Source organism: Triturus cristatus, chromosome 4_1 (assembly GCF_964204655.1).
Source record: "Triturus cristatus chromosome 4_1, aTriCri1.1, whole genome shotgun sequence".
Classification (NCBI taxonomy): domain Eukaryota; kingdom Metazoa; phylum Chordata; class Amphibia; order Caudata; family Salamandridae; genus Triturus; species Triturus cristatus.
This window is the reverse complement of record NC_140585.1, coordinates 477,487,662-477,512,085: the sequence shown is the minus strand read 5'-3', so window position 1 is coordinate 477,512,085 and position 24,424 is coordinate 477,487,662. Positions and strand designations below refer to the sequence as shown.

The 24,424-nt window shown below is 44.9% G+C and overlaps 1 protein-coding gene across 11 annotated transcripts in view; it reads right to left on the bottom strand.

Annotated features, from left to right (window-relative positions):
• The window catches only part of PIK3C2G (phosphatidylinositol-4-phosphate 3-kinase catalytic subunit type 2 gamma), a 2,048,585-nt gene that overhangs the window by 610,056 nt on the left and 1,414,105 nt on the right, over positions 1-24,424 (bottom strand). For all 11 annotated transcript variants that reach the window (XM_085652678.1, XM_085652687.1, XM_085652677.1 and 8 more), the window contains one exon: positions 22,364-22,544. In XM_085652678.1, coding sequence (XP_085508804.1) covers positions 22,364-22,544 — 181 coding nt within the window. The remainder of the gene's footprint in view (positions 1-22,363; positions 22,545-24,424) is intronic.

Genomic DNA, 24,424 nt, shown 5'->3' with positions numbered 1-24,424 from the left:
ATTCCACCACTGGCTCTCCCCATGTTGGATGGATGGGCATGGCAATTATAGGCAACATACCCATCAAGATAGACATCTTCGGTCGCCCAAGTCTCCTGGAGACACAGGATATCAAACTGGGTTATAAATTCTGACCATCCTAGACGTTCTAGCTTGTTATTCCATCCAGCAATGTTCCAACTCGCCATCTTATATCCCCGTTCCATTAAACTATCAACCTCGGTGGATAGTGGGGATAAGATGTTAACATGTGTTAATTCCCCTGGTACGGGATCTACAGATGGTAAGATCTGGCTAATACTTCCATTGTCCGGGGAAAGAGCCTTGAGGTTGCAGTCAGGCTGGGCTAAATTACATGTACTGCCCCCAAAACTACATGTGACATTGTATCCCTTGGGTGTATTGATATCTATTAGACCTTTTACCCCCGTTCCTCCACCCATATCTCCCCCACTATCACCACCAAAATCCCTCTCCCCCTTCCCTGTGACTCGATGGCATCAATCGCAATCTTCCAGGCCACTAAACACCTCAAACCTGTTGGTGGTATCTAGGGGTGTAAAGGGTTTGAGATGTTCCATTCTCCTATGTATTAGGGGGTTATATCTTGGGCCTATAGTGTTCCACCCATACAGATCTACTGCTGGTGGTAGTTGCCTATCGCTAAACATAGGTCCATTATTGTAAATGGGTGGGCGATATGGGTTTGGTAGCATTTGTCTCAATGATAGTGGGGGGGGAGGTCGCTGTGAATGATGATTTGGTGGGAACACCACTGAGCGAGGGTAAAAATAGGTCAGAGGACGGGGGGTAATAGGTTTGCTATCGTGGTCTATCGGCCAATTAAGTATAAAATGAACGGCGTTCTGATCTCTAAAATTAATGACCACTATATCTCCCTCAATATCCTTGGGTCTTCCTCCCAGCCAAGGAAGGCGACGGACATGTATAATTTCTCCATTAATGTTGTTTGTAATAGGTCTATGTAGACTTAGCCAGTGTGATATTTTATTTCTCAACTGGGTAAAGCTCTCCCGTTTGTCCTTCTCTAGCTCTGGTACCCCAGTGAGGACTACTACAAGGGGTACTGCTTCTGGCGGAAGTTCTGGAAGGGGACCCTTGTTGTATCTATCTCGGGCAAGTCGCTCGTTTCCTCTCTCGCTATTTGTATTCCCTATGGCTTGACTAGAGTTATTCCGCTGTCCGTTGAACGTTTCAGCCTGTACTGATATGGGTTTACTTTTAGGTCCAACAGGATTACTCCCTGATATACTTCCACTCCTACAAACTAGGGGTTGAGGCTGAATAGAAGTCTGTTCAGGGGTAATTAGTGTTATTGTAGCGGATGTGCCTGATGTTGATGGTACCATTGGGACTTGTATAGGGGGGTTAAACGGTACATTGTTGGTTACGAGCTTTTTCTCTAGATCTTGTTCCATCTTCCCAAGTCTATCTTCTAGTTTGTTGAGTCTTTCTATGATAGCCAGGGAATAGGTCTTCATTATGGACTCTATGCTCTCAATCAGGGCCCTATCTGAAGATGCCTGTAACTTCCCCATCGTTGGGGGGCTATCGATAATAGAAATAACAGGGTCAGTAAAGGGAGTTACACATGTGTGTGTCGGAGATAATACTTTCCTTCCTTCATCTATTACTTTAACCTGTCCTCCTTTAGTACTAACACCCTTTTTCGTACCAAAGTCTGCATGGTTAAATTTCCTTTTTAAAAGGTTATTTTTACGCCTTTTAGCCGGAGGGGGGCCATGGATTTTAGCTTGCATAACTTTTCTAGCCCTACTGTTGACTTCTTTTGATTGATGAGGGATTGGAGTAACTTGTGGTTTAGTTATATCAACAGGATTAGTGGTACAAGGAGTAATAACTGTGGCTACCTGATTACTAATAGCACCTAAGGGATCGGATTCCCTCATAGATGTACCTTCTCTAAATATAAGAGGGATACTATCCTGCGAGGTAGTACAAATATCATCCTTAGAGCTCATTAGCGCTGGTGGCAGGAGCAATGGTCTGTTCTTTAAACTTTCAATCGACCGCCGTCGTTCAGTCCGTAGTTCTTCAAGGGTAGGGGGAATTGGGGGATCAATTAGGGTTTTCTTAAAATAGTTATCTAATTTTCCATCTACCAAACCCACCGACTTCACGGGGCCAGGTAGCTCCGGGGTTAAAATTTCAATGGACATAATGTTCATACAATGAACCCCACATACACTTACACGATGGTTCTATGGTGATCGATATTCAGGCAGGGGTTCTGGCCCAGTCCAGTCTCTGATGGTCTATGAGGGTCTTAGAGGGTCCGCCCTTAGTCCGGGCTTTGTCCCGGGTGATGTCCCGCACACGCGTCCCGCTGACGCGTAGTGTCCTCGGTTCTTATACTAGTCGGAAATAGAGGGGGCGGAGTCACGGGAAGAGGCTGCAGGTGTGCTCGATACAACACGCACAGCCTGCTGGACCTCGCAGTCCCGTCCTCCTCCACCGCACTCCCACAGACTATTTTCAAAGTCCACAGGGGCTCCCCTCATTCAGGTCCTGTAAGAATAGTGCCCGGCAGGGCTCCACACGGCTTAGAACAAATGGACTGAAACAGGCAAGGACTCCTCGGCGAGTGGCACCCGCGAAGCGGGGGCCGCGAGCTGTTTTCACCGGTCAACAGGGGGCGGAGTCACGGGAAGAGGCTGCAGGTGTGCTCGATACAACACGCACAGCCTGCTGGACCTCGCAGTCCCGTCCTCCTCCACCGCACTCCCACAGACTATTTTCAAAGTCCACAGGGGCTCCCCTCATTCAGGTCCTGTAAGAATAGTGCCCGGCAGGGCTCCACACGGCTTAGAACAAATGGACTGAAACAGGCAAGGACTCCTCGGCGAGTGGCACCCGCGAAGCGGGGGCCGCGAGCTGTTTTCACCGGTCAACAGGGGGCGGAGTCACGGGAAGAGGCTGCAGGTGTGCTCGATACAACACGCACAGCCTGCTGGACCTCGCAGTCCCGTCCTCCTCCACCGCACTCCCACAGACTATTTTCAAAGTCCACAGGGGCTCCCCTCATTCAGGTCCTGTAAGAATAGTGCCCGGCAGGGCTCCACACGGCTTAGAACAAATGGACTGAAACAGGCAAGGACTCCTCGGCGAGTGGCTCCCGCGAAGCGGGGGCCGCGAGCTGTTTTCACCGGTCAACAGGGGGCGGAGTCACGGGAAGAGGCTGCAGGTGTGCTCGATACAACACGCACAGCCTGCTGGACCTCGCAGTCCCGTCCTCCTCCACCACACTCCCACAGACTATTTTCAAAGTCCACAGGGGCTCCCCTCATTCAGGTCCTGTAAGAATAGTGCCCGGCAGGGCTCCACACGGCTTAGAACAAATGGACTGAAACAGGCAAGGACTCCTGTCTTTTCTTAGGAAGAAATAAGAGAATTCTGGTTCTTCTTGACTCTCCAAACCAGTGAACCATTCCACAGCTAAGAGAGGAGGTTCCCTGTACCCCACAAGGAAAACAGGGAGGCCCAGGACTGATCCAAGAGAACAATTATTGTGCTTAGCAAGCAATATACTGTTCAACTCTAGATTTCCAAAGCAGAATGTTGGCACATCATCTGTTTAGCTACTCTATCATCAGTCATGTTAGACTATGCCCCTCTTAACTGAGTTTGTGATCAAACCAATTCTCTTTTTTGGATCTCTTCACCACTACCTTTTTGGTTAGGCTTTGCCCGATACAAATACTACATACATATTATTATTAATAAAGGAACACTTTTCACTCTGACCATATTTTTTTTAAATAGTTAATTGTTAAAAGAGGTAAAATGTTACTTTACATAAGCATAACTCACACTATAGCACAGAGCTCCGATTGCATTGTCCTTAAATTCCATCCCGCTCTCTAATCCATCTTGAGTACATTATTTAACCCTTTAAGACTGTGTTCTTCCCTTGCCAATCTAAGGTCAATGGATTCTCTGTTGGATCCTGTCCGAACACAGCTCATTCAGAAAAGAATCACTACAATATTTGCTCCTAGCTGCTATAAAAAAATGTCCCTCCATCCCAGTGAACAACTTTGGGCAAATGGTGTAGTTCTATTTTATTATCCCACCTAGATTAATCTAATGCCCTCTAGCTTGGCCTCCCAGATCAGTCCATCACAAAGTTGTAGTGTTCCTAGAACATGGCTGCAAGACTAGTAAACAGTTTCAAGAATTGTGACTGTGTCGCACATGCTAGCGAGAATCTCACTATGAAGCAAAGGATCCAACTCACATTACTCTGCTTATCCCACAGAACCTTCCACAAGTTAGGACTGGCCTCTGTGAAGGACCTTTATCTCTTGCTTGCAATTCCCAATTGAAGCAAATGTTGTGTGTGCTGGGCCCCAAGATCTAGAATGATTTTCTACAGACTCTGGCAGCAACTCCAGTTTTGTAGGTTTTAAGAATGTTGGGAAAACTACCTATTCTCATAGTCCTAGCAATTCCTATTGTTGATAGGGCCTGGTCACTTGTTGTTCATACTGATCTAGGCCGTTCCTAGTCTTGTTTTTTCTCTGTTGTTTTTATTCCTATTCTTAGCGCCAAGATCTAATGGTGAATGCATACTTAATAGTAATAATAACAAAAATTATATAATATTAATATTACTAATAACAATAATAATAACAAAAACAACCACAACAACAATAATAATAAAAATAATCAAATAATATTAACAAAAACAATAATAATAATGATAACTTTAAATATCTCTATTAATGTGGCTATTTCAAATCCCTTACAAGGACAGCTTAGCCCTAACAGTATTTTAAAAAATAAAGCTAGACTGTATGGTTTTTGATATGATGTTTAAATATTTGACAGTTGTTAAGTTTCAATAATATTGGAGCCTGTTCACTTTTCAGTTGAGGGTCTGCCCCAGGTACATGTCAATAAGAGTACTTCACAGCGTGTAAATGAAAGACAGCCCGTTACCTGGCTATCCTGATACATTCTGCCTTATTTCACACAGTGACAACAACATCCTCTTGACTTGAGGCGGCACTATACACTCTCAGTTCTTTTCCTTCCTTTTAAAATGACTCAGAGTCAAACTTGAGAGTTATTTCACATAAAGATTCCCTTTGTGCAGTGACACAAAGGGACCTTCACTTTCATCTTCCCTCTGTTAATAATTGCTGGTATGAAGAATACAAAACAGTGACGGGTGAAATGCTTGAATTAATTTCAGCCACTAGTAATTACTTTTTGAAAAATAGATTGGAATGCAGCCCTGAGTGATCGCTAGTGGCTGAGATTAACTCAAGCATTCCATGTACCAGCTCTTCCGCTGCCTTGAACAGGTCTCCGTTCCTGCCTCTACCTTGACAACTGTTGCTACCCTTCCTACCCTGATTCTGCCGGCCCACCTCCTGTCTGTTTTTCGTGCCTCTCCCGCTGTTGGTGCCAAAATAGCACTTTCCACTTGTTTTAGCTTGTTTATTTTGACCACGTTCGCTTTTATTCCTGTATTAGCCTGCTTCTTTATGCTATGACAGCTTTTTAGTTCCTGTATTAGCTGATCCATGACGCCACAATGGGTTTTTACTGTATTAGCCTGTCTCTCTGTGCCAAGCTAGCATTTGGATTCCTGTGTTTTTGCTCTACCCGCTATGAGAGGGACTGCCTTGCTGCTCTTTACCTCTGTTTTCTCTAATCACTCCACCCGTTGTCCAGCGTCTCTCCCTCCTTCAGGACCTACTTAATGGAGGCTGCAGCACGACCCCACCTCCTGTCTGTTTTTTGTGCCACTCCTGCTGTTTGTACCAGGTTAGCACATTCACCTTCTTATCTTGCTTTCTTTGTGTCACGTTAGCTTTTATTACTGTATTAGCCTGCTTCTTTATGCCACAATAGCATTTTATTTCATAATGTCACATTTGCTTATTACTGTATCAGCCTGCCTCTCTGTGCCAAGTTAGCATTTAATTTCCTGTATTAGTTTATTTGAAAATCCTGTATTGCTGCTCTGCCCACTACAAGCCGGCCAACTTTGCTGCTCGTTCCCAAAGTTTTTGCTAATCCCGCTCCGCTACACAGAGACTCTCCCTCCCCCAGGTCCCCCCAGGTCCCCCAGGCCCTACTAAATGGAGGCCACAGTGTGGCCACGCCACTGGGGTGCCAAAGGCAAGCCCATCTGTGCCTGTCCGCCCCTGGACTGCCACCTCCAGCACCAGGAAGCCTGGCCCTCTGGCCATCCACTGTTACACCACCGCTGAGCCCCTGGCCCCCAGACGCTGCAACAACTGCTGCATATCCTCTCTGCGATCTATAGAAGCACAGAAATCCATGCCACTCCCACACAGCCAACCTCCAACATCCTGGAACAGCTCCAGTGCATTCTGCCCAATGCCCGATCCCTCTGCAAACATGCCACGGAAATCTGGGACACAATCAACACCCTTAGCCCCAATGTGATCTTCATCACTGAGACTTTGCTCAATCTGTCTTCAAACCATGACATCCTGACCCCACTCCTACACGATGATACTCAGACCACACCAGTAGGCATGAAGGAAGCATTGTCATCATCCAAAAGGAACCACTCTGATGCACCACTACCGAGGACGACACTACACCAATCATGAAACCTCAACTTCCAAATCTAAACCGAGAGAAAGACAACCCTCACATACAGACCCCTGCTCTGGCTTCTGCAACAACATCTCTGAATTCATCCACCCCCTAGCCATCGACTTCAAGCACTGCAGCGTTCTCAGTGACCACCACTTCCACCTCAACACCAACTTCTCAGCCTCCTGGAAAATATGAGCAGCATCAGCCTCATGCAGCTAGTTACCAGTCCCACACACAGTGCAGGGCATACAATGGAATCTATCTTTACAGCAAGCAACAGAGCCAAGTTCAACCAAGTCACCGAGCTAACATGAACTGACCACAGCATCATCCACTTCACCATTGCAGCTCCCCAGTCTCCACCACCAAGCCCCCCATCTCCTAGCACCGCAGATGGAACAAAATCACCGAAACTGAGTGGACAACCACCCTTAACACCTCAAGGCCACACACCACCAGCAAACTGGAACTGGTTGTCCAGAATTTCTCCAACTGGATCTCAAACTGGACCGACACAATTGACTCCATGAAACCATCCAGCACCATCAGATCCAGCAAGCACGCCAGCTGGTTCACCCCTGAACTCCGGTCCATCAAAAGCGAATGCAAGTGACTTAAAAGACTATGGTGCTCTAACAGGAATCCTACAGACCTCACTACCTTCAAATCATCCCTCAGAAAATACCACTAACACCTCAAAGAATCCAAGACACCCTAACAAACTGCATTGAAGCAGTTGCCAATCACACCAAAGAACTGTTCAGCATTATCTGACAGTTCTCCAGCCCTTCAGCCACAGAGAACACGATCCATCCTTCCTAAGCTCTCAGTGACACCCTGGTGGACTACTTCTAAAACAAGATATCAGACATCTTCTGCAACTTCGACCCACAGCCCACTGACTTCGGCCACCTCCTGACACCAACTGATGCCACCCACTACCACCTGCCATCATGACCTAGATTCACTCTGGAGTACTAACTGTCCCCTGCCCCCACTACATCTTCAACCTAGGATAGAAAGAAATCAGCAGGACACTCGCCAACCTCCACAATGCATCCATCACCACAGCCACCGTCCTCGACGTATGGAAACATGCAGAGGTTAAACCTCTCCTGAAGAAACCCTCCGCTAACCCAGGCAAACTCAGGAATAACCACCCCATTTCAAGGCCCTCTTTCCCCGCCAAGGTCTTAGAGAAAGCCATCAACCACCAGCTCAATGAATACCTGGAAAGAAACAACCTACTCGACACCTCTCAATCCGGCTTCCATGCCAACCACAACACTGGGACCACTCTGATCACCACAACCGACAACATCAGAACCCTCCTCAACCAAGGTGAGACAGCAGCCCTGATCCTCCTCAACTTCTCAGCCTCATTCAACACCATTTCCCACCACACCCTCATCAGAAGACTCCATCATATTGGCGTCTATGGAGACACCCTCAAGTAGATCACTTCCTTCCTCACAGGATGCACCTAGAGAATCTGCTTGCCACCCTTCACCTCTAATCCCAAGAGCATCATCGTCTAGGTCCCCTAAGGTTCCTCCCTCAGCCCCACCTTGTTCAATGCCTACATGACTCCACTGGCCAATGTTGTATGTGCCCAGAGACTCAACATCATCTCCTACGCAGACAACACTTAAATCAACTTAAACCCACCACTACCAGATCTAACTTCCAGAAAGCCATGACTAATGTCTCCAACTGGATGAGGTCCAATTAGCTGAAGCTGAACATGGACAAGACGGAAGTGCTTATCTTTGGGAGAAATACGTAACTGTGGGACGACACCTGGTGGATCTCTGAACTCGGACCCTCACTGACCCCCACTGACTATGCCCTCAACCACGGCATCATCCTGGAGAACAAACTCACTTGAAGCACCAGGTCAATGCAGTATCCTCCTCCTGCATGCTGCAAAAGATCTTCAGATGGGTCCCCGTCAACAGCAGGAAAACAGTCACACAAGCTCTCATCACGCCGACTGGACTACGGAGAAGCACTCTACGCCTGAACCACCACCCAACTTCTCAAGTGACTCCAGAACTTACAAAATACTGCTGCTAAACTCAGCCTCCACAAATGGACAAGTATCACACCCCCACCTCAGAAGCCTCCACTAGCTCCCCGTCCAGAAGAGATGCAAGTTCAAGATTCTGACCAACGCATACAAAGCCCTCCGCAACCAGGGACCCACCCACACTAACCACTGCTTTACTTTCCTCCAACCCACCAGACAACTGTGCTCCGCCTCGCTCGGCCATGTCCCCCACATCCACTGAAGCCACAGCAGAGGTTGTTCCATCTCCTACCTCACTGCCAAGTCCTGAAACGTCCTGCCTTTCCACTTTCAAACCGCACCAGCTTCTGAAACGTACTGAAGACATGCCTGTTCAATTTCAATTTCAATTTCAGCTTTATTTCGACATATTTTGTCATAAAAGCAACATACATAAATAAAACATAATACACAATTCAAATTTTCCAGGCAATGGTAAGGGAGTCAGTCACATTCAATTCTATCACAGCTGTGCTAAAAACATATAAGTTAATTAAAAAGCCAGATAATATATAAAAAATTATTAAAAACATTTTACAAAGGGGGGAAAAAATAAAAATAAATTTCATAATATCAAATCAAGCAAGAACGTTAACTAACCAGCCTTTAAGTATTATAGCTTGCATCCTTTCTTGTTCCTTATGAGATATACATTAAATAGGAATCTGCTTAGACCAAAGACTATTACTTGCGAAGTATTTGCTTTGAATGTACGTTCTGCCTCTTTAAAAAACCTAAACCCCAAATTTATACACAGGGGTTTAATCCATCGAACTCTTGGCTTTTTGTAAGCTGGGCAGAAAAACAGTACATGAGCATCGTTTTCTTTAGCTTTTTGTGCGCAAAGGGTGCACAATCCACTTTCATCTTCATTGCCCCTCCAACTACTAGTGTTTTCAGCAATCCGTAGAACTCCATATCTGTATTGTAGATACAGTGTTTTGGCTAGTGGTGGTCTTATCTCATCCATGAATTGTTCGAATATAGGAGTGTCCTTAACAGATAGGAATTTCTGTGACAATGTACCCAGTGTAGTGCTAGTGGATACTTCGTTCTTTATGTATACCCAAAAAGCAGATTTCAAAAGATTTTTTGAAGTTGGTAACATATTCTGCGGGTTTTCCCAAAAATGAGAAAACCCAAGCTTTTTGAACCACTGGGAGATGTGTTTTAACCAGGGGATACTCTTATATTCGTCAATCCTGATTATTTCTAGCAGTCCGTTCATGTAGTCACTCAACTCAGGGGTTGTCCATAATCTAATCCAGTAGAGTAATGGCCTAAGTGTGGCCAGATGATCGGTTCTTTTAAGATTAATATCCAGAAGAACTGGAATTATCGGTGTTCTTACTGGTATTCTAAGTAACCTGCGTATAAAGGTGTTCTCTTCCTTCCTGAAGGTGTTGTTACAGGAATAACCTCAGACTTCAGCGCCATAAAGCGCTGCTGATTGGGCCTTTGCTTTGAATAATTCAAGTGCCGGCGTAATTGATTTAGATTGGCTACTGCCGTGCACCTTTAGGATGGGCATTGAGTTTTGTTTTAGGATTAAATTACTTTTTTCCAATTGCCCTTTCCAATTGGGCATACTATCCAGCATAATACCCAGGTAATTAAAACTCTCGACATATTCCAGCTTCTGGTTATTTAAGGCCAAGTTCTTTCTAAAGGATTTCTGAGGGTTTATGGACATGTACTTTGTTTTAGATGAATTAATTTCTAGTCCCTTTTCCACACAGTAATTGTTAAAAGTGTTTACTAGGTTTTGTAAGCCTTGCGGGGTTTGCGAGATGAGAATTGTGTCATCAGCAAAAAGCAATGCGGTGACTACCTCATCTGCTAATTTCGGGGAATCATGTTTACAATCTTTTAGATAATTAGGTATATTGTTAACATATAGAGAGAAGAGTGTAGGCGCCAGCACACACCCTTGACGGACGCCCCGATCCACAGGGATCTCTTTTGAGATTTCTCCTCCCTTACCCCATCTAACTCTAGCATAGTTTCCTGTGTGGAGTCTGATTATTTCCTTGAGTAGCTCACTAGGGACTGCGATGTCATTGAGAGTGGACCAAAGTAATTTACGGGGTACCAGGTCGAAAGCAGCCCTTAGATCGATGAATGCTACGTACAAGCTCCCCTTTCTTATATTAATATATTTCCAGCAAATGCACATAAATCTAAATACTTGGTCTACTGTGCTGGTTTTTAGCCTGAATCCTGCTTGATATTTAGTTAAAATCTGTTCCCCTTTTATCCACGATAAAAGTCTGTTTAAAATATGTCTGGCGAAAGTTTTTTGTAAAAGATCAATTAAACTTATAGGGCGGTAATTTGCTGGGTCGTAGCGATCCCCTTTCTTAAAAATTGTAACAATTTCAGCCCCTTTCCATGAATCAGGAATTGGTGTCCCGGCCACTATAGAGTTACATACAAAATTAATGTAGGGTCCCCAGATTCCTGCATCATGCTTTAGCAAGTCACCAGGGATTTTATCGGGACCTGGTGCTTTGCCCGTTTTAATAGCCTGTAGTGCCTCAACAGTTTCTTCAAGGCTAAAATGTAAACGGGTATTATTATCAAATAATCTATTTATCTCGATGTCATCCGTGGCCATCTCCTCATTTGTAGTGCAATATAATTTAGAGAAGTGATTGCACCAGGTTTCTTCATCAAGATATATATCCCTAGATGATCTGCCTTTTTTATTCCCTTTGGAGATTAGGTTCCAGAATGTGGCCTGTTCTTTCTGGTGGGCTGCAATTAAAAGGTCATCCCAGAGAGCCTCATCCCAGGCTTTTTTTGCTTGGGACAATGTCTTTTTATATGCTAGTCTACTATCTTTGATTCCCTGTGCGTCCTTTGCTTTTACAGCCTGAATCAGGTCGATTTTAGCATTGCGACAGTCTTTATTGTACCATTGATTTGTTGTCGCTGAATAATTATCTTTCTGACTCTGATCCTTTTTGTAGCTTTTACTTAAATGAGGAATCAGTGCATCTACAAGTTTATAATGTAAATTAAGGACATCCTGGGTACCTAGAACAAGCGTATGACTTCCCTCCAATATATCAGCAAATGAGTTATATATATTTATCATCGTTTCATCTTTGGCCAGAATGTGGGGCCACTTAATGGCACGTCTATTATTGGAAACCTGGTGTTCTCCTACCGGGACATTTAACGTGTCTATCATGTTTGTTTTTTGTACGAAAGGTTCTGAATGTAACCATAGATGGAGGGGGAAATGGTCGCTCTCTGTTCTATGGTCTCTTTTAAAATCTATTATTAGATACCATAGATTCATGGTAGCCATTAAAAAGTCTATATGAGACCTATAATTTCCCCTACCGAAGGTTGGAGCCGCTGGTCTGTCAGACGGAAAACGGCCATTACACGCCCTTAATTCATGGTTTACTGTAATTTGTAAAATCTGCATAGCTGCTCTTGAATTTTTTACCATATTATTGGGCTCTAATGACAGGACATTATTAGCTGTATCCTGTTCTTCAAATAAAGTATCCAAGCCCAATATCGGCTCATATTGACAGTTAAAATCTCCACCAACAATTACCTGCTTACTTGAACTTAAAGTATTTAAAAAGGAGTCAAGGAGGGCTATCACCTGTGAATCTTTGCTATGGGGATGCGGTCTATTATAAACATTTATTAGATATATTGTTTCTTTCCCTATGGTTACCATTCTTAATCCCATTATATCTGGGGAATCAATCGGCAGTAATGTGATTTCTGCCTCCACAGTAACCCTTATCCAAATCACCAGACCCCCAGATGCTCTTCCTCTCACAGATGGCACCGCGCCACGACTAAAAGTTTTATAACCCAGTCTATGAGGTATGTCTATGGCCCAGGTCTCCTGGAGAAGAATGATGTCAAAATTTTCAATATAAGAGCACCAACCCTCATCCTGCATATTCCCTTGATACCCCTGCTATGTTCCATGATATTAATCTAACAGGTGGGAATTCAGCTGCACCGTCCGCTATAATATGCGGTACATTATTTCCATACGGTGGTGAATTTACGGTGATTAAACCCCCCTCCTTAGTGCGCCTGATACCACATTGTCTCATCTCACCCAAGCTGGCAATAGTTACCCTTGGATTTGTGTAGAGCTCCAAAGATTTCCTAGAGTGGAGTGTCTGGGTTCCTTGTACAATTACGGGGCCCTCCACCCTTATTTGGGCAATTTCAACACTTGGTTCCACTGTGGACAAAGTCATGTTTCCACCTTGGGTTGCTAGCTTGGTCTTCGTATCTAGCACAGGGGGTGGAGTTAGTCAATCGTTCATATCCAAGGTGCTTAGTGCCAAGAACCTATTATTTGTATTAGTCTGGAAAGGTAAACCTTGGAAGTCGTTTTGGGATATGCTCAGAGTATTAATCTGCTTGCCCCTAGCTAAATGCTGGTAAAAATAGCCTAAAGGATGTACACCCACACTATTCTCTGTCGGTGCCAATGAAGCTGCTCTAAGTAGTACGGTCGCCACGTGTTGAGGGTATTTAAAATTGACAATTATGCAATCCCCTTTACAAGATTTCCTGGCACTCCCAATCCATGGGACCCGTCTAGTTGATAGAATCTGTTCCGAATAATTGACAGGGAACCCACAATTGTGATTTAGCCACGAAACTGTTTTCCGTTTGAGGGAATCGTGTGTTTCGTTTTGCGCCTTAGACTGCATAATGTCTAGAGGTGGCACATTTGTAAGTACTACAACATATGGTTCACATTGAGGGGGTAAATTAGTAGAGCGAGTTTTCTTGGCTCGAACCGTTGTCCAACCTGTAAAAGGTAGATCTGTGTCCGGGGCGGTTATTTTATCCGACATCTGATTGCATAGTGTAGAATTAGATGTGAGGCTGTTCTCCTTAGTCGGGGCTTGTACATTTCTTCTCTCTTGCTCATTTGACCCACCCTGTGATTTGGTCTGAGTGATAATCAATGAGGATAGGGAGCCACCTAATCTGAGCACTTCTGCTGATAATATATCTATTTTTTCCACTAGGGGTTTTACCACTGCCTCTAATTTGTCCTCAAAGGCCTTAATAATACAGGACATAGTATTTGTTGAAAATATATCATTGCCACAATTTTCAGTCATAGTCCCCTTTTGGGTGAAGGGGTTTTTTGGGGTAGCTTCACAATTCGATTTATGCTGAGCCCCACCTCTATTTTGTTTCGCTTTTCTACACCCCCTTACAGCCCTTTTTTTTGGGGAGCATTCTGGGTGAGGGTCAATTCTATTTTCGTCTAACAAATTTAGGGGTATTGTGTTGGGGTCTACAGGCGTAGGTAAAGGACACTCTAAGACCACAGGGGACTCAGGGAGCGCCATAAACTCTGTTAACAAACACTCAGTCGCTGGGACATTAGGCGCCACAGTATTTGTAATGGTATTACCACTGTTACTCAAAGAGCCTGAATCGATAGAAGTATTATTTTCGCGGCCCAATGACTTCCTTCTATCCTTGTTAATTTGGCTCACTACTTTCACAAGGTAGTTATCCATAGTTGAATATTTCTTTGCCATAGATTGACAATATGGATCACAGTTAAGTTCAGAGCCCTGTTGCTTAACTGTCTATGGTCACCCTAAATGCCCCGCGCTTCGAGATATATTACTTAACTATCACCACAATTACGACACAATCAGTAGTAAATTCTAGGTTGGGTCACACACAAGAATGGACCTAACGGCTATCCTCTTATTTAGTTATAAATGCATATATTAGGCCAAAATGATGGGTGAGAACACTATCTAGATCTATCTGCAGTTAGAGTCTCAATGCGTAACAAGAAGCCTCTGCCAGTGACGATTGGTAAGGGCACCAGGCAAGCCAGCAACCGATTGGACACCGTTTACTATATGTCCACTGGTGCGGTCAAAAGTCTTTCTAACGGGCTTGTAGCTAGTCAACTCTCAAGATAGTGCAAAATTCAAGCTTGCATGCGTAAGTAGCTCCAGAAAACAACAGCAGGTGATATACTGCACAATATGTCCAACCTGACGTGATCACTTGCCTTAGAGGGGTGGCCCAGCCCGGCCTCCTTCGGCCCCTGACGGCCACAGACGGCCCGCCCTCTGCCCGGGCTCAGCCCGGCGGCGCCCGCGCGCGTCCCGCGACGCGGAGGGAGCCTCTGTTTTTTATAGCGCCTCCGGGCGCGGAGCAAGCCGGAAGGAAGTCCTGGCTGGCGCTATGACTGCCGGGAGCTGTAGTCCCCCCCACTGCGGCCAACGATCACTGGTGGCGGCGAGGGGAATCGATAGCGTGTGCGTCCCTGGTGGTCTAGCGGCGTTCCTGCGGCGTCAAGGCAAGGCAAGGTGAGTCCCCCGCTCCACCGAGGGAGCCTCTGTTTTTTATAGCGCCTCCGGGCGCGGAGCAAGCCGGAAGGAAGTCCTGGCTGGCGCTATGACTGCCGGGAGCTGTAGTCCCCCCCCACTGCGGCCAACGATCACTGGTGGCGGCGAGGGGAACCGACAGCGTGTGCGTCCCGTCCCTGGTGGTCTAGCGGCGTTCCTGCGTTCCTGCGGCGTCAAGGCAAGGCAAGGTGAGTCCCCCGCTCCACCGAGGGAGCCTCTGTTTTTTATAGCGCCTCCGGGCGCGGAGCAAGCCGGAAGGAAGTCCTGGCTGGCGCTATGACTGCCGGGAGCTGTAGTCCCCCCCCACTGCGGCCAACGATCACTGGTGGCGGCGAGGGGAACCGACAGCGTGTGCGTCCCGTCCCTGGTGGTCTAGCGGCGTTCCTGCGTTCCTGCGGCGTCAAGGCAAGGCAAGGTGAGTCCCCCGCTCCACCGAGGGAGCCTCTGTTTTTTATAGCGCCTCCGGGCGCGGAGCAAGCCGGAAGGAAGTCCTGGCTGGCGCTATGACTGCCGGGAGCTGTAGTCCCCCCCCACTGCGGCCAACGATCACTGGTGGCGGCGAGGGGAACCGACAGCGTGTGCGTCCCATCCCTGGTGGTCTAGCGGCGTTCCTGCGTTCCTGCGGCGTCAAGGCAAGGCAAGGTGAGTCCCCCCATGCCTGTTCAACTGAAGGCCTGCAAATCCTCAGCACCTGGATACCTACAGAGGTGATTAGCTGTGCTCTATAAGTACTGTTTGATTGATTGATCCAAAACCTTATTTGTTGCAGTTCACACGCTACAGGTATGCTCAGACCTAGGGCCCATGCTCACTCTGCAATAGGACTCAAACTGCACCCTACTGATGATGCAGAAATAGGCTGAAATCAGTTCAGTTCTGGAGTGGTCTCATCTGGCAGTCTTGGATGTACTGCTCCCATGAGGATCAGGGTCAGTACTAATCTGCATAAGGCAGGTCTCTGTCTAGAGTGGGGGCCATGTTAGCTCAACATGGAGGCTCAGGTGAACGCATCAGCTCCTCCCGCTTTCACGTGCTACGCATCCTGAAAAAAATCTTCAGATTGATTCCCTTGAGCTCCAGAGGTACCGTCACTCAAGCCCTAATCACCAGCAGACTTGACTAAAGCAATGCACTCTATGACAGAATCCACAACCACATCCTCCACTGTCTTCAGACCATCCAGAACGCTACCACAAGACTTGTCCTGGACTTCCTCTGGCATACCCACATCACACCTCACCTCAGAAATCCAAACAAGCTGCCGATACCCAAACGCTGCCAATACCAACTCCTCACAAACGCATACAAGGCACTGCACAATATTGAACCAGCATACCTCCACTTCCACCAGTCACCTGTTATCTTTCTCCAGCCTTGAGAAACATTGTCATAAAATTAGTTATCAAAGAGGTTTCAACTTATTAGCAAAATGATAATACAACAGGGTTAATTCTTTTGGATCACTTGGCTGCAAGTACACCATAAGATTCTGAAAAGAATGTCTGTATCAGTTCCTCATTAACTTTGTTCATTCTTGCAGACTGTTCGCAAACGTTACCTTCCTTCCTTTTAAGCAAGGTGTTTCTAGTTCTCGTGTGGGTCAACAATGCATCCTCTTGCTACATTGATCAGAAAGTTCAGCTTCTTTTGCTTTCATATGTTAGTGACATCCAGTTCATTGTTTGACTGGACCAGCAACATCCTGCACTGACTGGAAATCTTAGTGACTGCCTTATGTATATCCAGATATAGATAAGCAGGATTTCTTAAAGTTACATTTAATTAAATCTATATGTAGTTGGAATAACAGCCAAAAACGGTGCACAAAGGGATGAGTCACGTTAGCCTGCTGCCGTGGGAGTCCTCATCAGCTCTGTGATCTTGAATCAAAATCTTTCTCTTGATCATTAGATAAATGCAGTCTCGGCGTCTTGCTTATACCAGCTCTGACTACTGAGGATAATCGTGCCCTTACAGCGAAGGAGCAATTTAACAAGACAATAAACTGGTGTATTATCACTCACTTAGACTATTTGAAAATGCTTAATATTGGCCTTCCTGACTAGTTATTTACTAAACTTTGGTGCAGAATTTAACAATTTGATTGTTTTTCCAGCTGAAGACGTTTGAGCCTGTGTAAGATGCCCATGTTTCCTGTCTACCAAAGAGTGTTGTTTAAGAGTCTGCACTTGGTTCAGAGAGCTTATTAGGGTCTTGCCTTTGCTGCAGAAACTGCAGAACATATTTCTCATAATGGAACACAGGCATGCTCTGGCTTTCTTGCTTCTAGGAAAGTTTTGAAAGTGATTTACTTTGTTTGATACAAGCCTGTATGTGTTTTCCCTACTAGTATCAGAAATCACACAGTGGCGCATGTGCTCTCTAGAAATACTTCAGTTAATATAACGATGTTGGTTACTGTTAGAAATGGGGTCTCTAGTTGGCAATTGTTTGCACCTTTGTACAAATAGGGACCCTTCGTCCTAGTCAGGGTAAGGGGGATATACTTCTAAAATTACCCCTGCTCACCCCATAGGCTTATCTCAGAGGCATTGTGTAAAGCATTTCTGCACACATACAGTAATTCAGTGAAAACACTACAAATGGACACCACACCAGTTTAGAAAAATAAATAATCTTTATCCAAACCAAACAAGACCAAAAAGACAAAAATCCACAATACAGTAATAAAAATATGACTTTCAAAAGATAGAACAGTTCTGTTCAAAGCAAAGTGCAGATGCAACATGTTTCACACAATTTACCTTGGATGCTTCACACACACAAACAAAAACTTTCGCAGGGAAGGTGATGCATCAGTTCCTTACTTCAGGGGAGGTGATGCGTCGGTGCCTTACTGCCATGCAGGGGTGGTGATGTGTCGGTTCCTTACTGAAGGAGAGGTGATTTGTTGGTATCTTACTGTGCAAGGAGGTGATGCGTCGGTTTCTTACTGTGGCCCCGTTGTTCTTGCAGGGATGGCGCTCTGATGCATTGCGTGAGAATTGGGGATGTGTCAGTTTCTCCAGCCGCGGTCCACAATGTGTTGGTTCTTGCAGCCGCTCAGCTGGGCCTGCGTCAGAATCTGTGCGATGATCTGGGACTTCATACATTGCTGCACTCGATGAGGCATGCAGTGATTTCTCGAGCCGCGGGAAGGCGCTGCATCCGTTTCTTCAGCGATGCGTCGCAAACTGTTGCTGTTGTGTCATGCATCTCTTAGTTGCATTGCTTTTCCAGCTCACAACAGCAGGAACAACCTCCAGAGTCCCAAAACAGCAGCAGGCACCTCTTGGCAGGTCATAAATCCCAGCAAGGAAGTTCAGGGGAGCTGGGGGTGAAGTCTTTGTATCCCTGAGACTTCAAAAACAAACAGGAGGTAAGCTCTACTTCAAGCCCTTGGAGATCTTCCTCAAGTCTGTGTCCTTTCTTTGGCAGAAACATCCACTGCAGGCTAACCCCAGACAGCACACAGCAAAGGGGCAGTACTTCTCCTCAGTTTCTCCAGCTCTTCTCCTTGGCAAAGGTTCCTCTTGAATCCCAGAAGATCTTTGAAGTCTTTTCTATCCCTGAGACTTCCAACAGGAGACAAGCTTTACTTCAAGCCCTTGGAGAAAACTCTAACAGTGGGATGATGAAAGCACAGTCCAGTCCATTCCCTGTCCAAGACAGAAGCAACCACTGCAGGCCAACCCCAGCAGCATACAACACATGGGCAGTACTCCTCCTCCTGCTTTCCCAGTTCTTCTTCCTGGCAGGTTCCTTAGTTGAGCAGTAATCTAAATTTCAGGAGGTTTGGCCCCATTTTTATAGCACAAATTGCCCAGCCAAAACCGGTTCTGTCCTCTCTAGGTGCAGCTGCACAGCAGGAGGTGAAGGCAGAATTGTCCAAGACAGACCAGGCCCATTCAAGTGTACAAGACATCTCCTCTCCCTACTCTAAATGCAGCCAAGGTCTATTCAGCCCAGCCTCGACTTATCCAGGAAAGGCAGGACACACATCAACTCCCTCCACCCTCCCCGTGGCCATCTGAGAGAATGCACGTACCCAGTCCCTGTCATTCAAGAGCCACTCAGTCGACCCACAAACCAGCGGAGGCACACATGATGGGTGAGCAAGAAAATACCCACTTTCTAAAAATTATGGGGCTGATTTATGAGCCCCTTGCGCCACTTTTGCGTCACTTTTAACATGGGAAAAGTGACGCAAAAGTGGCGCAAGTGGCTCATAAATCTACCCCTATATTTTCAAACTCACAATATAAAAATTGTCTTTACTAAAAGATGCATTTTTATATTCTAAGTTCAGGCATAATAAACTCCATCTTTCTATCGTGTCCCAATGGGAAGATATTTTTATAAAAAGATGTTATAAATAAACTCCTATTCTATCCTATGGCACAGATATCCTTTCAATAGTGAAAAACAAAATTGGCAGTATTTCACTATCAGGACATGCCACACACATCAGGGCATGTCCTCCCTTTCACATACACTGCACCCTGACCACAGTGGTACCTTGACCTACCTTAGGGGTGACTCACATGTAAAGAAAAGGAAAGGTTAGGGCCTGTCAAGTGGGTGCACTTGCCAGGTCAAAATGGCAGTACCATACTGTGTACAGACAAAGCAGTAGCAGGTCTGAGAACCTTTTGAAAGGCTGCTTGTGTGGGTGGCACAATCAGTGCTGCAGGCCCAGTAGCAGCAGTTGACTTACAGGCACTGGGCACACACAGTCCACTGTACGAGGGACTTAGTAGTGAGTCAAATAAGCCAATCATGAAAACACCAATTCATAATAACAATTTACAGGGAGAGCATATGCACTTTAGTACTGATCAGCAGTGGTAAAGTGCCCAGAGTCATAAAACCAATATAAACAGGGTCCAAAACGCAAAAGATCTGGGAATAAATCTGCTGGCCAATTAAGGTCTAACAATGACTTTGAAGTGTAGTCAGAAGATCCTCCAATTTAAATTGACATTTTAGTGAATTTAAGTTCATGCTGCTTTCTGCGGGCATGAAGTATTAGAGATCTTAGACACCTCATTGATTGCATATTTAAACATTTACTTATGTCTAACTTGTCAATGCAACATTTCAGGTCGACACACAGACCCATTTGGTGGTATTAAGCAATAAACGTGTCGATAATTATTTATTTTGACTAAAGTAAGAGACATTGAGTTAAGAGTGGAAGTCCAATTTTAATGTTGGGTTCATTGTCAAATAAATTAGCAGCCTTTAGAATAGTATATTGCAAGATGATATCAAGATTATTCGGTAGATCATAGAAAAAAATCAACTCGGAGTCAGACCCACTGCATGTCCCATCAATGTTTTTTCCTTAATCAGAAGGTTAATGAAGTTATCTTTTTATCAGATTTGCACTGCATCATGAAATATTCCGATGGTTTCCAGGTGGAGGGGGGGGAGGTTGGGGGAGGTGGGCAACAATGTGGGCCATGGGAGTTTGTAACGTAATGGAGTTCGTGATTGGCTGCTGAGATTAACAGCTTAGAGGAAGATGTAATTTTTGCAGCCCTCACAGGAATTTGAGAAAGTCTCCTTTGAGAGAAAGATGAAGAAGATTCCATATCGACGAACCTTGTTTTAAATCAAGATTCCAGAAAACCATTTGTATTTGTCTATGAATGTGGCTAGCAAATTTTGGTAGCCTACCTGGCTGGTAGTGATGTAGGAAAGTTATCTAATAGGTCAAGAAACCAGGAATGCCGAGTTTTGTGTGCAGCTTACAGTCTTAAGCTGTATCTATTCCTACACTGAATACTGGTATAGAAACTGGAAGCCATGATACAGTTGGAACATTTAAAAGGACGAGTGAAAAGGGGGAAACTGTGTGATTTTTCAAGAGTAATCGGCTGGTAGGTCCATTTAGATGGAAGCACAGTTATGGCTGACATAATTGCTGCTGATTAGATCAAAGACATTTTGTTGGGTGTCCTCAACAGGTAAGGAATGCCCTGCAGAAGACTGAGGCAGTAGAAACCCGCTGGCTGCATCCATTTGGAACGGCGCCGTTATACGCATTCCTCTCTGTACCTTCATTTTCGAAATGTGTTTACCAAGGGTACAATTCCTGTCCCAGAGTAAGTCATTGTGTATTTTAGATGACAGTGATCGCATTTTCGCCACTCCCTATCGGCAGGGCTGGCGTCACGCGTTCGTTACATTTCCTATTCCACTGTATATAGCCTCTGATACTCCAGGTGTAACATGCTCACCCATTGGTCTTGTCCTGCTAAGACCTGGCTACCTTTCTGGGTCAAAAGAAAACTGCGTGAACACATTTAACAAACAAACAACAAATAGCCTTCAGAGGGTAAAGGGACTATTTGGCAAAAAAAGAATCGTGTTGTTTGTTAAAAGAAACGTACATGTATATTTGTTAGTTGTATATTTCTGTGGTTTTTAAGTTCACTGGGGACACTGCACGCGTTTTTATTCATAATCAGGAGATTCAAATGTTTCCTCTAATTATCTTATTTTTGAATGAACTTGATCAAAACGAATACAATTATTATAGCGGTCTGGCACTTGAAGATAGGGTGATAGCATTAGATGCAATGGGGTATTTAACCACGTATATCCTTCGTTGTTGTTTTGAATGACATCTATGAGTGCCACGGTTTAGTTGTGCTGCCGAAGTCTGAAGCAGTAGAAAACACGTTTGATGTCAACATCGATTTACCATCAAAGGAAAAGGCAGATTTAAAGAATAAATAAATACCAACATAGGTATTATGCAGCAGGTGAGGCGCATGAAAGCAGGCTGGCGCAACAGTAAGAATGCCTGGGGCCTCTTGACCTAATGACACAATGTCGGTTTTGGATGTACAAAGGAACTGCCTGTCTGAGGCATCCTGTTCTGGAAGCACTCCAGGCAGCCAGCTACTTGAGGATGCTTCCCGTGTCGGCTTAGATCCAAAGGTGGATCTGTCTTTTGTCAATATATGTATGGAAGCAGACACCACGATTGGCAAATCAGCATTCGATATTTTCATATGAAATCCTGCATAATGAAGCAAAAGGGATTGCTGCTGATGAGGACTGAGCCTCAAAAAAGCACTGACGACTGTTTCTCCCTCATCTTAGTGATTATTATTGCAGTTTTACCATTTAGTTTACAGGCTAATTTAATTTCCGGTCAATGAGAATATCACTTTTTTTCTGCAATTTGACTAAACTGAGTACATGTACAATCCTTTATAATAATCAATCGCAATAAAAGTGCCCTAACATAACAAATAGAAAATAAACGAACCTGTCTTTTAGAATCATGGGCAGCCTTGACGTTTTCCGCAGTGTCTTCCAGAATTTCGAGAATTTTTTTCTCCTTAGAAAATTCATCATTTAGGGCTTTTCCAACACAGAACTGTAGAGCTACCAAGAGTTTTTGGTACCAGCTTTTAAAATGATCTTCATTAAGCGCATCTGTTAGCAGCCTGGGAAAAAAGGAAATATTTTTCTAATTCAAGGTCTTTTTTATTATTTCTTTTTTAAGTGCAATATAACAATAATAAACGGATATATTCCTCCTCTGCGCATATCAAATTAAATCTAGATTTACGTGCACAAGTGGAAACTCCAGTGCCTCCTTGCACAGTGGTCATATTACAGTATAGAGCCGGGGCCTCCAACCTTTTTCAGCGGAGGCCAGGTTACAATATTTTAGTTACCAAGTGGGCCTCGCAAGTCCTCCTTACCCCCAAAAATGTTTACTATTCCTAACCTGAAAAAAATGTAAAATAATGGGGCCCAATTGAGCTTTTCAGCCCTATATGTCAGCAAATGAGCAATTGGTCGAAGGTTCTATTTAAGTGCATTTCTGACTGAACACTCTTCAACTAAGAATAGGATGTATGACTTCTGTGGTATGTGCCTTTCTCTTTAACACACAAAAGGTGATGGGAGGCTGCTTCCAACAAGTCTAATCATTTGCAGTCGCTCAGGGTACCACTCCAACCCATCGTTCTTTTGCTCACCATGCTACCTCAGGTTGGACCCGGCCACATGCAAATCAGTCTTGACCCTGTGCCTCATGGGAACAGTCCAGCCCGAACTGCCAAGCCAGGTCCTCCCTGAACCAGAACACAAGCAACCTAGGACCAGTTTTGCCCTATTACTTATGGGCTCATCAGCCGTAATTGGCATGGGTATGCCCAGACGTGGTTCCCATGCTCACTGTGCCCCTGGAACCAAGCTGTACGCCGGCTGATGAGCCCATAACTAGGGTGAAGACGAGGAGTGCCGCAGAGCACGTATTCTGTTGTTGTGACAGAGCTACTCTTAGTCATCCGTTGGCTGGGCTGACTCGCCAGTAAGTGCTCTTGTAACCTGATTTAGTTCATTAAGCTAATCTCTGGCTCTGCTGGCATCACATATACCTTCACTCTGCTCAGTACATTGTAAGTAATGTTAACCAGCTGTGACTACAGCGGCAATCACAGCATGTTAATTGCAGTTTAAATGTTGTAGTCATGGGCTTAAGTAAAGAACAAGTATGATTCTCCCTTATTTTTTCTTTTTAGTAGATTGATCTGGGCTGTGGGCCGAAGTGTGGTTTTAATGACTTAAAAAAAGTGGGCGACTGCTTTCGTAATCACATAATGTAGTTCTGTAAACGTGTATATCCGAAAGCGTAGTCGTGCACTGTTTTTCAGTCATAAATGGAAGTTCTCAAAACAGCTCGTACCAAAGCACACAGACACAGGTTTGTGTTTAATTTCAAATAGGTCCTAGCTCCTGCTCAAGCCTGAGGCCTACCCTCTGGCAGGCAGACATTGGCGCCAGTGATTCACCAGCTCCATGCCCTCCTTGCTCAGTGCACTTTGGCACAAGCGATTACGCCCCACTAATTTTATATTTTTCTGGTAACCAGTTTTTTTTAAATACTTTATTTTGCAATTTTTAACGAACAAAGTGGCATATCAGAAGATCATGAGTGTGATTACAGTATCTCAAGATGTTCTTACATAGAACCTGTCAGAGGCTTTGATCTGGAGACAATCCATAGCCAGCACATCCCCCAGCATTTCTCATTGTACATCATATCCATCAATGATCCTAGTAAAAAAAATACATACAGCAATTGTATGATGGTGACAATGGGCTATGATGCACAGACTAGAAGGTAATCTCGCAAAGGTTACAATGTGTCTTTTGGAATGAGGCTCATGGTATGACTTTGCTATTGGAAGAAATCAGGTACTGGTTGAGTGGGATGGAAGCCCCACACAGGAAACATTCACAATCCTCGTCTCTGTGAACCACAAAAGTCAACAAATTAACCTGTGCTTCATCCTCTGGTAGTTTGCCACAACAG